At 38.1% G+C, this 15,969-nt stretch overlaps 1 protein-coding gene across 1 annotated transcript in view; it reads right to left on the bottom strand.

Moving 5' to 3' along the window:
* Positions 1-418: 418 nt before the first annotated feature.
* Positions 419-15,969, bottom strand: part of LNPEP (leucyl and cystinyl aminopeptidase) — a 99,496-nt gene continuing 83,945 nt past the window's right edge. The window contains exons 12-18 of the mRNA XM_082649896.1: positions 13,301-13,484; positions 12,003-12,156; positions 6,740-6,924; positions 5,085-5,246; positions 3,168-3,308; positions 2,418-2,499; positions 419-1,800 (exon numbers count right to left, since the gene is read on the bottom strand). Of these exons, the coding sequence (XP_082506022.1) occupies positions 1,675-1,800; positions 2,418-2,499; positions 3,168-3,308; positions 5,085-5,246; positions 6,740-6,924; positions 12,003-12,156; positions 13,301-13,484 (1,034 nt within the window). The 3' untranslated portion in view covers positions 419-1,674. The remainder of the gene's footprint in view (positions 1,801-2,417; positions 2,500-3,167; positions 3,309-5,084; positions 5,247-6,739; positions 6,925-12,002; positions 12,157-13,300; positions 13,485-15,969) is intronic.

Raw genomic sequence — 15,969 nt, 5'->3', positions numbered from 1 at the left:
TGCTGTGCTTCAATCTATTTGAGTTCTCAGAAATACAGTGGTGAAATAAAATTCTGGGGGAAAAAAACTTCAAAAGCTCCAATAATACTTATTATACTACATGTTCTACCTATTATTTAACCTTATATTCCTGACTTAGAGTTAGTTTTTGGAAGCCCCATATAGATGGGATAGCATAACATTAAAAAGGATGGAATTCCATGGGAAAATCTTAGGTGAAAAATGGGTAAATATCCTCTTTATATATGTAGATGTTTTCAAGCAAAATATAAAGTACAAGAATTATTACGAAGAAAGCTTTTCTCCTAAGAATCAAAGAAACACAACAATCTAGGTATAAGTCTGCATAGCTCAAAAAATTCAAGTACGGTATTCCTCCTTTAGAAGGAGTAAGACTGCCATACAGTTTTGGATGCTTTCCTCTCTCTCTTTCTTCTTTCCTTCCATGGCGATTCCTTATAATCTGTTAGTTTGGCCATTACAAAAGAAAACTTTGATTTTTCAACTCAAGAAAAGTACTGGTTCTGACAGTAGAAAAAATTCAAAGCCCACCATATTAAACCTAAATCAAGCTACTCCTACCCACATTCTCTTTATTCCTTTAAGGTACTGTGGTGAACTTTAAATAAAAATGTTCAATTTCTCAAAGGCCCTATTTTAAAATATGCTTCTAATATGCAACTCTATCATATAAAATGAAAATCCACCCAACGGGTATGATTCAGAGAAAGTGTCTATGATTATGCCAAAAAGCAACTTAAACAAATTGTATTCTTAGTAATAAAGTCAGGATAAGAGACATCAGTATTAAAAAAATGCTTGCCATAAATGTAGAAATACTTATGTATAACATAAGGTGTATCTATGGCAGGGAGTGATAAAGGTGTACAGAGGTTTGGAGAATACTGGAATTCATAAGTAAAATAATTGTAATTAACGTTAACTCGGTTTGAAATATTTTCCTGAAAGATGAAAAAGGAAGTGTTAAATATTTGGAAAATTTAATCTTTTGGCCTTGTTATTTAGCTTTACAATACAGCAAAAAATTAAAAATTCTGTAGCACCTGGCTATTCTTCAGAAAAAAAATATAATAGTTATAAACTTCTTCCAGAAAATAAAGGATTATTCAAAACCGCCAGTCAAAGTAGATCTGCACACTTGAGGTCAGTTCTGTACAGTTGCATGCTTCGTCGACTTCATTACCATACTTTTTGAAGCTAACTTTGAACCACATTCAAATAACATCTCTCAACAAGAAGCAACAAGTGGCTAATAAACCAGCAGCCTGCAAAGATGGTGGCTCCTATGGTAGCTCTTTCCTTATTTCACGGTGTCAGCACTTTCCAGATACTGAGGGATAGAACAGAATTCCAAAACAGATATTTTTTCCCCATTTGAATATCTTCAAAGTAGAAAATTACCCATTGTTTTTGTAGATGGTTGGCATGTAGGTGAATATAATTTGGTAATAAATAACTACACACTGCCCAAAGACATTTTAGAAAAGACAGATGAAAAATACAGACGGGCCCTGAGCAAACTATAACTCCTAAGAGTGCAAACAACTCAGCAGCGATCCTGGTTTCACCTTGGCTTTTGCAAAAGCAGCAGAGCCCAAGTTAACAAGCTGTCTGAATGGGTGACCGAATGAGGTGCAGGTATGCATGCTACAGCTAAAACGTCAGCGTTTTAAGGTTCTTTTCCACCCACTGGATGTTCAGCTGAATGACTTCCAAAGCCTCCTGGACACAACGAAGTCGAAAGGTTGCCTCTGACTGATTTTCAAAGAATGCCTGGACCTGTAAGTTGCACACAGAAGTATTTCAAAACAAGAAAAGGATGGTATTTCTCAGGTAACTCTGAATATCCTTTTCAAATAAGCTTTAAGTTAGTGATGGCCGTGCTGATGTCTTAAGAGAAGTAGAGATGAGAAATATTATATTTTAATATTTGAGGTATTTACATCGAGTTCCTGATCAAGTATGGTGAAATCTGAAGTAATTTTAAAAATGAATTCCCCGTACTCCCACAAGGATGAGTAACAGTAAGTAACAGTAAATAAGGTAGGGTCTAAAGTTAGGCCTGGTGCCCAATTTTACCCTTGGAATGGAATTCTTCGAAAACAATTTAATCACCACTTACAAAGAAACTTGGCATATGTTGATTTTAATTAAAAAAACTCATTTGTATTAGGGAGACAAAGGAATATTGTTGAGAATGGAATCAGGATTTTTCCTCATTGCTGTATATCTATCTACCCTTTAGAAATAATCCAGATGCAGAATCATTAGCATTGATGAAGGCAGACAGAGAGAAGGGACAGGATTTGGCATGAGAAGCCACCATCTGACTTAAACTGAGCAGCCTGAGGGCAAAGGGATACCCAACCTCCCCAGTAGCATTTTATACAACCAACCTCAGATAAATGTGCCTTTGTTGAAAACAGGTGAGTTGATCCAGCAACAATACTTTGTATGGTATAGGACCCCAGATGGAACCTGAAGCAACACAAACATAAGGGTGAAAAGCAAAAAAATGAGTCAGTTGCTGGTAAGCAAAGTTCCTGAGTGCAAAGGAAATGCTTAATGTAAGCTATACATGCCCAAGGCAGAGAGGAGTCCTGCCCCTGGGAACGGCAGCTCAGTACATCAGGAGTCATCCCACACACACCTCTGCCAGTGGGAGGAAAGAGTGGGCAGAAGGAGTTCCAGAGAAATTCTTGGCCCATTTTCTCCTCAAAAATCACATCAGACACCCAGAAGGTGTCATTATTGATTTAAAGGAAAAAATGAGCTACATGTGCTATTGAGCTGGGTGTGAGCTCCTAACCAATCCTCTGGTAGTGAGGAGGTATTTTCAACACATGTAACTAAACAGCTATTCTGAAAGAGTCCGTGGCCAGGCCAAGCTAAGTGAGCCGGCGGGGAGCAAGGTTGGGCTTGATTAGCACCAGTGGAACTTCTATGGAACACCACTGTTACATGATTCCTGCCATGGAATTACGGAATTATGTTTACGGATTTCTGGGTGTTTAGTTAAACTAGAACTGAAGCATTTTTCCTCTCACAGCAACACGTAACTCTTGTGAACCAGTACAACCCTGGGAACTGTTTTCAAATGCAGAGCCCGCGAACACTAAAAATTAGGGATTCTTCGAGAAACTTACTTCTGTACAAGCTTACTCCAGTTCTCTTTGACAAAATCCCACGCCAGTAAGTGTCCAGGAAAATGCCGGCCCACTGTTCTAATGATAAATGACAGCTTTTGTGTTCGGATGGTATCTCCATCGAGGCTACTTTTCATTAACCTGAAGAGCAAAGCAGATTTAGCTTCCAAAATTATTCATGATGAAGTGATGACTGAATTTAAATTAATACTGGTCTCCTAATTAAAGCTCTGTGGCAATGCAAGGGATATAAGTTTGGGGTTAGTCTAAGATTCATTAATAGAGTGAAAACTTGTCATTTTTTTTAAATGGAGGAAAAACTCACCAATGAGATAAGCAGTTTAATGTACTGTCACATAGTAATAAATAGCTCTTGATGTAATAAGGACATTTAGGAAATAAATTCTAGTAAAATTTATTATAATTCTGAAGACTAGTATTTTTTTCTGTTAAAAAACTATTTGATTTGAATAGGGAGGTATCTTATTACTCTTAAAAAACTGGGCTGTCATATGAAAATGAAGATACATTTCAGAATACACTCAATAAATTTACTGATACTTCATGTGTACTAGATAATGTTCTAAATTATTGAATAACAGTGCTTGAAATAGGTCATTACTACCTATCCACATTTTACAGTTTAAGAAGCTGAGGTTATGTAATTGCCCCAGTTACACAGCTAATAAATATTAAAGCTGGGCATTTGAATGTAAGCATTTACTATGTGATAATATCTGCTTATAGTCAGAAAACACATACCCCTAAAAGAATGCAGCAGTATTTTTAATAGGGAAAAAAACCCAAATGCTCATTGAGATGTGATGGATTAATAAACTATGATAGAGCCATGTTATGGAATAATACACAGCTATAAAAAAATGAAGTAGGCTTTATGGTAGATCTCAAAGACTGATCATTCACTAAAAAGAACATCACAAAACACTGGGTATAGTATAAACCTATAAATACTCAGACCAGGACTGACACTGTTAACAGAGGAGAGGATAAAAACAGAAGTAAAGGATCAAACAAGAGATACTTTCACGTTTTACACCATTTTCTTAGGTACTGTTTACATACTTTCTTGTGGAAATTTATCAGTTATTAATAGTCTAAAACGAAATTATTACTAATTGAAAAACAAAAACCTTTTCTCTATTTGTTTGGGTCAGAGGCTGGCTACTACTTTAAAGAAAATGACCATTTACAGTGTATCCTTTGGAAAGTGGATCTGGGCAGGTGCTGAAGACATCTCTGGGACATTATTATGATTTATATGAGCAAAATTATACAAGAGAAGCAACGAGACCCAAGTGCCTCCCTCCACCCCTTCCTGGCACTGACTTTCTTTCGAGATACTTCCTATTTCTCTAGGCTACTCAGAGCTCCTCTCCCCTGCCACTGACTGTTCTTCCTGTCGGGAGGCCCTACTCACTGCCCTTCTTTCCCCATGTGAAGCTTCCATTTTCAGGTCTTCATCAGCTGAGTACTTAAAAAGGAAAAGTCTGACAAACTCGCATGAAGGTGTAACCTATCAGCTTTTACATGGCACCTTTTTCTGAAGTGTCCGCATTTTCAAAATGACAGCTGCGACAGAACAATGCCTTGACCAAAAAGAACGAAGCACTAACTGTGGAATTAAAGACAACACGCCAAGGGGATGAAGACGTTCTTAAGGAGAAAGCAGGGCTGTGACTCTTGGCATCTCCAGTCTCTTCTGGGCAAAGCACTGCCTCCTATGGGTACAGGTCCGATCCCTGAGACAAAGCCCTGCACATGCAGGCTCCTCACCGTACTGTCCAAGTCAGGTCCGGCCTGTGAGCAAAGGGAGGAAAAGGGGGATCCCCACCGGAGGAGCATGGTGCTTTTATGCTTTTGGTTTCTATAGATCATATTCCTTTGGTGGTTTCATACCAGTAAAGTTTCCGTACATCCTCTGAGCTGGCAAGAGCTTCAAGTATTTTATTCTTCTCTGCTTCGGAGCCTACAGAGGCATATTTGCTTAAGAGGAATGACCAGCCTCTCTCAGTTTTCGCTCCAACCTTGAACACAGTCGTCATGACATCAGTGGGTAGGCTGTAAGAGAGGTGGTCAAATATGAGAAGAACAAGAAAAAAAACCACCTGAATACAAAGGCAAGGAATTGACTAGTGGTAGTGTTCTGGGGTACAGAGCAGGTAATAATAACAGTCTTTACTGTACAATTAATTGTCAAGAAAATGATTAATTCAGTGGCTGCTACTTTCTTAGTGGTGTGACTAAAAGAATATCAATTCAATTTAATATAATAATTATTCACTGTGTACCCACAAAGAACCAGGCAAGCAACTGGCTGGACACTGTGGAGGGGAAGAAGAAGGAGACACAGTCTCTGCCCTCAGGAACTCACAGGCTATCACCAAGTACAGAACAGTAAATATATACATCATAATACAGTGTGGTAAGTCCCATCGTCGAAATACAGCAGCAAATGTAGCAGGAGGGGTGAGAAGAGGGGTCGAAGCACAGTTTGCTGCCTTATTAAGATCTCAGAGCTGAAGAGGGCTTCAACGGGTTACCCAAATACCCCACCTGATGCTTGAATCTTTTCCCATAATGCCCAGTAAGGTACCTGGAGAGAACCAATCATCATCAAAAACATTTCTACTAACTGCTAACTCCACCTGCTGTGTTTTACTCCTAAAAGAGATTTGTTTGACGCCTCGCACCCATTACGAGAGCTGCCATCAAGAACCCAGAGAATAAATATCTGTGAGGATGTGGAGAAACTGGAACCCTTGTGCACTGTTGGTAGGAATGTAAAACAGCGCAGTCCCTATGGAACACATTATGGGGGTTCTTATAAAATTAAAAATGAAACTACCATATGATTCAGCAATACCACTTCTAGGTATATACAATATATGAAAGAACTGAACAAAGAGGTATTTGTACACCTATGTTCATAGAGCATTATTCACAACAGCCAGAAGGTGGAAGCAACCCAAATGTCTATCAATGGATGAATGGATGAACAAAATGTGGTACATACATACAATGGATTATTCAGCCTTAAAAAGAAAGGAAATTCTGACATATGCTATAACATGGATGAGTCTTAAGGACATTATGTTAAGTGAAATAAACCAGTCACAAAAAGACACATACTGTATGATTTCACTTATATGAGGTATTTAGAGCAGTAAAACTCCTAAAACAGACGGTAGAATGGTGGCTGTCAAGGGCCAGAGTTGGGGGAAAATGGGGAACTGCTGTTTGGGTAAAGAGTTTCAGTTTTGCAAGATGAAATAATTCTGGAGATCTATTGCACAACAGTGTGAATATACTTACACTACTGAACCGTACACTTAAAAATTGTTAAGATATTAAACTTTATGTTATATGTACTTTACCACACACACACACACACACACACAAACAGTCGTGCTTGAGAATCAGGTACATAGAGTTCACCTACATCAGCACTGTTGTATAACATTTATGACCCAGGACGCAGAGGTCCTGGTTTCAGTATACGATGTAGGGCACAGAAGAGAAAGCGAGGTCATTTGAGTGGACGCGCACATCACCTCTGAGTTCCATTGGATGCCACCCAGTCGTTAAACAGCTTCATGGCGGCAGTGCTGCAGTTCTCCAGGCTGTGGGTGCAAGCAAAGTCTAGCAAGGCTGATCGCAGTTCCCGAACAGATGGGCTGCCCTCATCAGTCCACGTCTGCTGTTGGATTTGCCTTTGAAGCAATTTAAATACCTTGGTCTAGGGAGACAGAATGGATTGTAACAGAGCGATCATAATTAGGACAACCAGAAAAATCAGGACAACTAGGTCTCTTTTTTCCCAACACTCAACCAAAGAGAAAAAAAAGGGGGACACAGGCATTACTCACTAAATATCAACAGACATATGAAGTCCACATACAGCTGGGATAGAACCCTTCAATAACTAAGGCCATAAATAAGGTTGCTATAGCCAAGGTGGACTTAATGACATAAGACAGAGAGAATTAATGACTTCCGTGCAGTAGGGAACCTTTCTTCTGTGTATACTCAGCTAGAAGTTATTTTCCTGCCAAAAAGTATCACCTATCACCACTGCTGGAAGGAAGCTGGAACTTCCTGACCTCGTGACTTCAGAATCCATAAATCCATTCAGCAGTGAGAGAAAAATATACTTCTTTACTGATGGGTAGACGCTTAAATGTTTCTGAATCCAGTGTTAAAGGAATATTTAAAATATCATCTAGTTTGATGCCATAACAAATTAATCTAATCAAATTAGCAAGAAAATGAGGCCTGCAGGGAAGAATAGTTGTTTATAGTTATTTTTCTCCTTCCCCAACTTTTTATTTAAAAAAATTTCAAACCTACAGGAAAGCCGCAAGAATAGTAAAATTAATACCCATATGGTAGATTCACTGTTTTCTTTTTTAACATTCTTACATTTGTGTATAGCAACACATACACACATATTTTTCTGGTTTTAGCTCAACTATATGAAAGTAAGTTATAGATATCATGATATTTCATTTATAAATACTTCAGCATGCAATTCCCCTATGTAACCATAATACCTTATCACACTTAAGAAAATTAACAGTTATTCAATGGAATCATCTACTATTAAGTCCATTGTTATAATTACTTCTGAATGAGATATCATTCTTAAATATATACTTGTGGTATTAAGAAACCAACAGATATCTTATTTCTTTTTCATCTCTTCTCAGAACAAAAGTGTGGAAGCTGTTCATAGTATGTGGAACTATTTCCATATTCCAAGTTGTGGTGCAGGGGGGAGGAGTGAGGACACAGGGATTTAAAAAAATCACCATATAAAATATGCATTTATGAATGTCACTAAAAGGAACAAAAATTCTAATATAAAAATGCTGATAGGTATTTTTTTAGAAAACCTTCATGGCTACAAATAAGGAGACTCAAAACGAAAACAATTTAGAGGCATCCCAGCCCACAGGGTTCTCGGCACAGGAGGGTCTCCTCCCACTGGTACTCTAACACCATCACTGCCATGTCTCATCTCAAGTAGTCAAGTGCCACAGATGACCACATACAACACCTCTTAACACCCCCAAATTAGTTCAGGCTCCTCACAGAGCATAATATTCTTCTAGAGTGCCTCTGTCAATAGTTAAAAGGAATCCTAGTTGGAGAGTTTTAAACTGCTGAGGCCATTTTCTCACCAGACCTTCTCTGAATAAGTCTCTTGTGGATCTGACTATGAGAATGGAAAAAAGAATCTGTACAAGAAGACGGACTCAAACTCCCTTTTGTTTGTTTGCTTCAAAAGCAATGAAATAGAGAACAGACACCTTGTGGAACGTGTGAGTAACAAAGCCTGCCAGTCATTGGGAAGATGTGAAGTGGAAAAATACTTGCCATGCTGACTGATAGTGCAAGGAACATAAAAGCAATGCAGGAGATCCTGCTGGGTACACATGACTGCACTGGCACATGTTGTCTTCCACTGTCCTGACTTTCTCAATGGCTTCATGATAGCATTATGATGCAGAAAAGAAATGTAAAAGCTACTCATAACTGTCAAAAAGAAACAAAGGAAGAATGAGAGAGAGAGAGAGAGAGAGAGAGAGAGAAAAGTTCCATACTTACAATACCATTAAAAAAAATTCAGTGGAGAAAAATGGCAATGATCCTTAAGAGTTTACTAAAACAAAGAAGCCAGTGGGGAAAAACAGAACTTTAAAGTACTGGAAGTATGGGAAACCTGACACTTGAAGATGCTAAATTCCTGAGCAGTTACTCCATTGGAATTACGGGGTATAACTTTACTACTTATACCCTGTACCAAAGAGTCAAGAGGAAGTCCCCAAACAGTTGATTTTAAATATATCTCAGGGGAATTCCCTGGCGGTCCAGTGGTTAGGACTTGGCGTTTTCACTGCCACGGCGGCCCTGGTTCAATTCCTGGTCGGGGAACTAATGTCCTGCAAGCTGGATCATTTTTATCATTTGAAAAAAATATTTCAAATGATAACATAAAAGAGTAAAAGATTGTATTTAAAAAAAGAATAATTCTGTTTTTAGAAAATTTGGATTATAAAATCTTTTTGTAAGTGATTCAGGTTATATTTTTAATATTAATAAATCACAGCAAGTGCTTCAAATTATCTTTCCTTTTTAGAAATAAAATTAAACCTGTTTTTCCCTGGTTCTGCATTAATTTTTTGAAATTTAACTTCATTAAACAATAGAATTCAATCCTCTGATTTCATAAAGTGAAGATGGTAGGGAGAGGGAATAAAATTCATGAGTGATATAAGCTATGTACATGCAATAATATGCAACAACAATAACACAAAATGGTTTTAAAAATAAAACACAGGGCAAGATGCTGACACTTATGTTATATATTACGTTTTGATTTACTGCTTTAATTTTACACTGATGTTCCCAGGGAGTTCTTTCTTGGGTCAACTGAGCTTCTTAAAAGTGAAGTGTCAGCTTTTATTGCAAAAGGATTATCCCACCAAGCCCTCATATGTAAAAGAATGACAGAGTTATAAGTGATGAAACGGGAATATGACTGAGATCAGATTTTAGCATCAGATGTGAACAATTTGACACAACTCAAATGTGCTTCCAGACTCTACCCACCACACACCACAGCAGACATCACAAAATGTGATATATGGGTAATATATGTTATGTGGGTCTGTGCAGCCTAAATAACACAGTGACCAATAAATGTACACAATGCTCTGGTGACACTGACTTAAAAAATTAATTAGACATCAGTCTTAATTACAAATACTATTTGAAGATTGGATCTAAGGTCTCAGAAAGGTCTGCCATTCTAATCTCATCTATGGTCTGTCAGATTTCATATTTTAAGAATTTTAATGCTACTAGAATGCCCTAAGATTAGAATAAGAATTTTAAAGATACAGTTTCTCCCTCTTGAATTAAAGCTAACATGACTTTTAACTAACAATCAATGCACGAAGACCTCCAGCAGTAGGGGTCTTACAAACACATACTAAGCCTCCTGCCCTTGCCCTCTAACCACTAATCCCATGGACTGGGGTTATGTATATTCTGCTATGTTCTGAATAAACACATACCTGCCCAGGAAACTGGAAATCATCATTTGGGATGAAGATGCAGAGTTAGCTGGGTGTCACAGTAGGAAAATATTCAAAAGATCTAACTCCTTGAACTGAGTTCAGCATCTGTGTTCTCAGCACAGGGACAGCCTGAGTATCAAGCGCTTCCTGACACCAGGCCCTCAACAGAGTTAATGGAGAGAGGCAGGCAGAAGAGTGGCTTCTGCCATCATGAACTTTAACAAGCCTTCAAACTAGTTTGATTTAAAATATCAGTTTAAAAAAGGGGAAAAAAAGATAGCAAGAAACGGCTTTGATTTTTCCAATAAAAGGGTATCCTCTGAAAGAAGACATTGCTAAAACAAAATACAGCCATATAACACAAAGAGCAGGGTCTGGAATGAAAGTAATCTGGGTTTGAATCTCAGCTTTATCATTTACTAGGTAAGTGACTCTGGGGAATTTATTTAGTTTCTCATCTATGTAACGGGGGTAGAAATATCTATTTGGCATTGTGTGAGGATTAAATGAGGTAATCTGCATTAAGCACTAAGCAGGGTGTGCAGAATATAATAAGCACTGAAATGTACTTGTTTCTGGTATGTTTCACTCACTTATTCATTCAACATTTATTGAGTGTCACTACGGGCCAGGTCACATTGCAGGTGCTGGTTTTTATTAAGGCTGGTAGTTGAAAGCCTTATGAAATAGAAGAATGATAAAAATCTTAGTAATTAGAAGATGCCTCAGAAATCACCTAACTGAAGCATCTCACTTACGGGTAGGGATGGGGGGGTGGCTCCTTTGGGGTCAGATCAGAAACTTGTAGGAAAGGTGCTTTTCAAACTCCATAGGCCCCCTGTCCTGTGCTCCCTCCCCGCACTGAGACTCTCGCACGTGATGAGAGAAGTCATCACAGGGGTTGTGCGGCGTAACAGAAAGAGCAGCAGAAAAGAGGATTAAAAAAAAAAAAAGCAATCCAACACCTTCTTTTTAACAGTGAGGACACCAAAATCTTAAAAGACTTAATCTAATTCCTGGCCCATCACCTTCTTCTTTTTCCTGAAAGCTACCTTTTGCCTGGTCCTTGGAAAACCTGACTAGTTTATAAAGCAAACCTTGTTGTCAGAATGTGATTCAGAGAATTAGATAAGACAAAGAATTCATCACTCCTTCCCAAACTTTTAAAGACACTGTCAACAATTTAATACTGAAAGTGTCTAAAATAACAACTGTTAAGATCAGGCAGTTGGTTTTAAAAAAGGTAAAACAGTCTCCAATACCAAGGCTCCTTTAGTGCTTTGCAGAGAAACTTATGTTCACCAGCATCACCATCCATAAGACAGTTATCAGTGAGGACTCCCAAAACAGAATGTTCTCAGTACAAACATAACTGTCATTTTATAATGACCACTAGGAAATGAATGGGGAGCACTACTTTGCAAAAGGGCCTATTTCAAGCATTTATTATATAAAAATAAACCAAGATTTGAAGAGAGACGTTTTCTTTTCATGTGGCCCCATTTTGTCAGAAGTCTATATTTTGATATTCAGACAAGATCATGTCATGCTAACCCTTTATCAACTCATCAGGGTAAGAAATGACATTTTGATTCAAAGTAAAGATTTCACAACTAAGTGAAGAAAATGGAATTCAACTGTTTGCTTTTTCAGTCTATTAGTGCTGAACAGAACATGCATAACACCAGGAAAGGCAAGCAACAAAGAGAACTTGGCAAAAAGGCAGATTTACCACCAGTTTTGAGGCCAGATCCATGTGCCCCAGTTCTTCAAGGTTATAGATGAGTTCTGTCTGGAACAGGGCTTCAGTGATGGGTGCAGTATAGGTCTCATTTCTAAGATAATCAATCAAATCAAAAGCTCTCTGAAGAGGCACCTTGCCTAGGCTAAAGGGTAAAAGAACAAAAAAGTAAATATGCCAAGACAGGCAGCTGAACTGTAAGTATGCTGAGAGACAAATGGCTAGATAGCGGGTGGGGGGATCCTGAAGACCTAAATTTTAAGCTTTGGGTGGTATTCTGTAAAATTAGACTAAATATTATCTTTGATTAGTTCGTGTGTGTGACTTAAGGTTAAAGACACATCGCAGGAGAAATAAACAATAGCTCAGCTTTTGTTATATAAGTCACCTGTAAATTACTACTGATTCAGGAAAAGTATTATAATATTTTAGGTGAGAAAAGATGAAGAGTGCTAATTTTATTTATGTATTAATTACTTTTATTTATCAGGTGAGAGCAGGTGGCAGAAAGAGGATTTGAATCAGAAAGAACTTTTTTATTTGTTATTTGTATGGGAATTTGTCAAACTTGCTAAGGCAAGGTCTGCTGTGAATTTATGGTGAGCACATTTAAAAAATTAACCACTTTACAGAAATCACAACAATGGTGGCTGAGATGATGTAAGGTCACTTCATAAAATATGAACCAAAATAGGACGGTCAAGAGCAGTCAGAAGGAACACATTTGAATATTCCTTGTGTGTCTGACCCATTAACAACCTGAACCAGTAATCTTGCTATTCAGAGGATATTCATACACGGGGTCACTGCCATTGCAGTGACTGGCTGGAGAGGTAAGTCATTGCAGTGACTTGTGGGATGGCTGGGGAGCTAAGTAGTGCTCCAGCTCTCAGAGGTGTCCCTCAAACTAGTGAGGGAGCACCAAGCTTTATGCTGAAACCACCTGCCGCTTGACAAGAATTTGCTCATGAAATAAAGCAAACGCGGAACTTCTACATCAATTTATTCAGCAAATATGTGTCCTGCTTGTTGGTATCTACAGTCTTGAAATATTCTTTAAATCTTATTATACAACTGTTCAATATGTTTGTAGCTGATGTTTCTAGATAGACTATAAAGCCCCTGAAGGCAAGGAATATGTCTTATATCTTCCCAATCCTCCAAAATGAATTATACCTAACAGGCAATACATGCTAGTTCTTCTGAATTGCTTTTCTATAATGTCCTTTTCCTCGAGAATACTTATTTAAAAACAAAACAAAATAAGACCCAAGACAAGCATACTCTACCCTGCAAGTTCAAAGATGTTGTTGATGAGGCTGGCTCGATCTTTGTCACTCAGGACAAAAGGATTTATTTTCAACTGTTTGATCAGTGCTTCCCAGTTGTTGTCTGCATAATGTACAATATAATAGCCAGTCATGTCTGTATTGACCTTGATCCACTTCACTTCTTCTGTGAGATTGATGACAACTAATACAGACCAAAAAATGAGACAGAGAGAAGGTAATAGGGAAAGAAAAATATTAAACAGATACCTTGTTTGTTTCAAAGTTAATATGGTATTATTATGTAATATTCCACTAAGAAACTAAACATCTGCCTCCCAGGGCAGTTATTTTCATGTTAACAAAGATCACCACTCATTCACTTAACAATTATTTATTTAATGGTAAACAAGGTAGACATGTGCCTTCTCTCATAGATCTTACAATCTAATGTAACCAGGTGAATAGAATATCATATAAATGTTGTCTATGGAAAAAGAAAACATGGCATTCTGTAGAAGCACAGAGTAGAAATGCTTCACCTCCTAGGGAAGGTTAGGAGAAATTTCTTGAAAGAAATGACATCAAAGTTGAGACTTCAGGATATATAGGTGTTGTTAGCCAAGTAAGAGGGACTCTGAGTGTCCAAGGCCCAGAGCGAAAGTGTACACGGAGTCCATGCACTGAACCGGCTCCCAAGTTCACTGTGGCTAGAGGAGAGAGGCAGGGAGAGGGGCAGTGTGTGCAGGGTGAGGCACAGGGGAAGACAGTGAGAGAACTACAGAAAATGTGTTCCATCTCAGCCTTTGTTTATGTTAGCAAAGGAAGGACAAACAAAGCCATTTAAAAAGTCACATAATTCGGGCTTCCCTGGTGGCGCAGTGGTTGAGAGTCCGCCTGCCGATGCAGGGGACACGGGTCTGTGCCCCGGTCCGGGAGGATCCCACATGCTGGGGAGCGGCTGGGCCCATGAGCCATGGCCGCTGAGCCTGTGCGTCCGGAGCCTGTGCTCCACAACAGGAGAGGCCACAACAGTGAGAGGCCTGCGTACCACACACACACACAAAAAATTCCATTGTATATATGTGCCACATCTTCTTTATCCATTCATCTGATGATGGGCACTTAGGTTGTTTCCATCTCCGGGCTATTGTAAATAGAGCTGCAATGAACATTTTGGTACATGACTCTTTTTAAATTTTGGTTTTCTCAGGGTATATGCCCAGTAGTGGGACTGCTGGGTCATATGGTAGTTCTATTTGTAGTTTTTTAAGGAACCTCCATACTATTCTCCATAGTGGCTGAACCAATTCACATTCCCACCAGCAGTGCAAGAGTGTTCCCTTTTCTCAGCCATAAAAAGAAACGAAATTGAGCTATTTGTAATGAGGTGGATAGACCTAGAGTCTGTCATACAGAATGAAGTAAGTCAGAAAGAGAAAGACAAATACCGTATGCTAACACATATATATGGAATTTAAGAAAAATAAATGTCATGAAGAACCTAGAGGTAAGACAGGAATAAAGACACACACCTACTGGAGAACGGACTTGAGGATATGGGGAGGGGGAAGGGTGAGCTGTGACAGGGCGAGAGAGAGTCATGGACATATATACACTACCAAACGTAAGGTAGATAGCTAGTAGGAAGCAGCCGCATGGCACAGGGATATCGGCTCGGTGCTTTGTGACCGCCTGGAGGGGTGGGATAGGGAGGGTGGGAGGGAGGGAGACGCAAGAGGGAAGAGATATGGGAACATATGTATATGTATAACTGATTCACTTTGTTATAAAGCAGAAACACACCATTGTAAAGCAATTATACCCCAATAAAGATGTTAAAAAAAAAAGTCACATAATTCAAAGACAGCAAAATAAACATTAGGGAAGGACTAAGGTCTCATTAAGTACAGATAAGAAATTACTGAGTTAAAATAATAGAAAATTGATAATGCATTTTTTGGCCCCTTCCATTAAATATAAATGCTGAGAGAATTGTTAGAAATTTATATGGAATGATTTCAATTAACATACAATTAACAAGAAGCTAAAAACATGTGACTATAAAAAATATTACTACAAAAGCTGGACTACAAAATATATATAGGAATTCTCAAAACGTTTAAAATTACCAATCAAGAAATGTCCTTCAAAGTTGGCAGTGAGGACGTGAATTTAAAACAATAGTTAAGGGTATGCTTCTAAGCATCTTAAGGTTTAATATTTATTAGACTATAAACCCCATGAGCTTTAGTTTGTGCACTGCTAATCCCTCAGCACTAGAACAATATTCCTAGCAAGTACTCAAAAAATACTCAGTGAATTAACGAATGAACAAAACAATTATGTCATGGTAAGCTGTTTCAAACAAATCTAAATAAAGTTTGTAGATGTTTATGATGTAAGTTTTCTTCCCCATTTTAAAGTAGAGAATACAATTTTTTAAATTATAGGAGAAAGAGTAGAGATAAGAAAAATAATCTAAACTCAGACGATAAAAGCATTACGGGGCATATTTCCTGCCAAGATTTTTCCTATAAACATTTTAACTGAATTAATATTTAATACACTGGATCTATATACATTTATTTTATACTGCGTTTTCACCTATCAGATTTCACCTCCTGCCATTTTCCCACTGTCTTCATATGCAGTATTCAAGTATCTTCAGAATATTTTATTTCAAGACC

The sequence above is a fragment of the Grampus griseus genome (genome assembly GCF_964374135.1).
Source record: "Grampus griseus genome assembly, chromosome: 3".
In the NCBI taxonomy this organism is placed as follows: Eukaryota; Metazoa; Chordata; class Mammalia; order Artiodactyla; family Delphinidae; genus Grampus; species Grampus griseus.
This window is presented reverse-complemented; position numbering and strand designations above follow the sequence as displayed.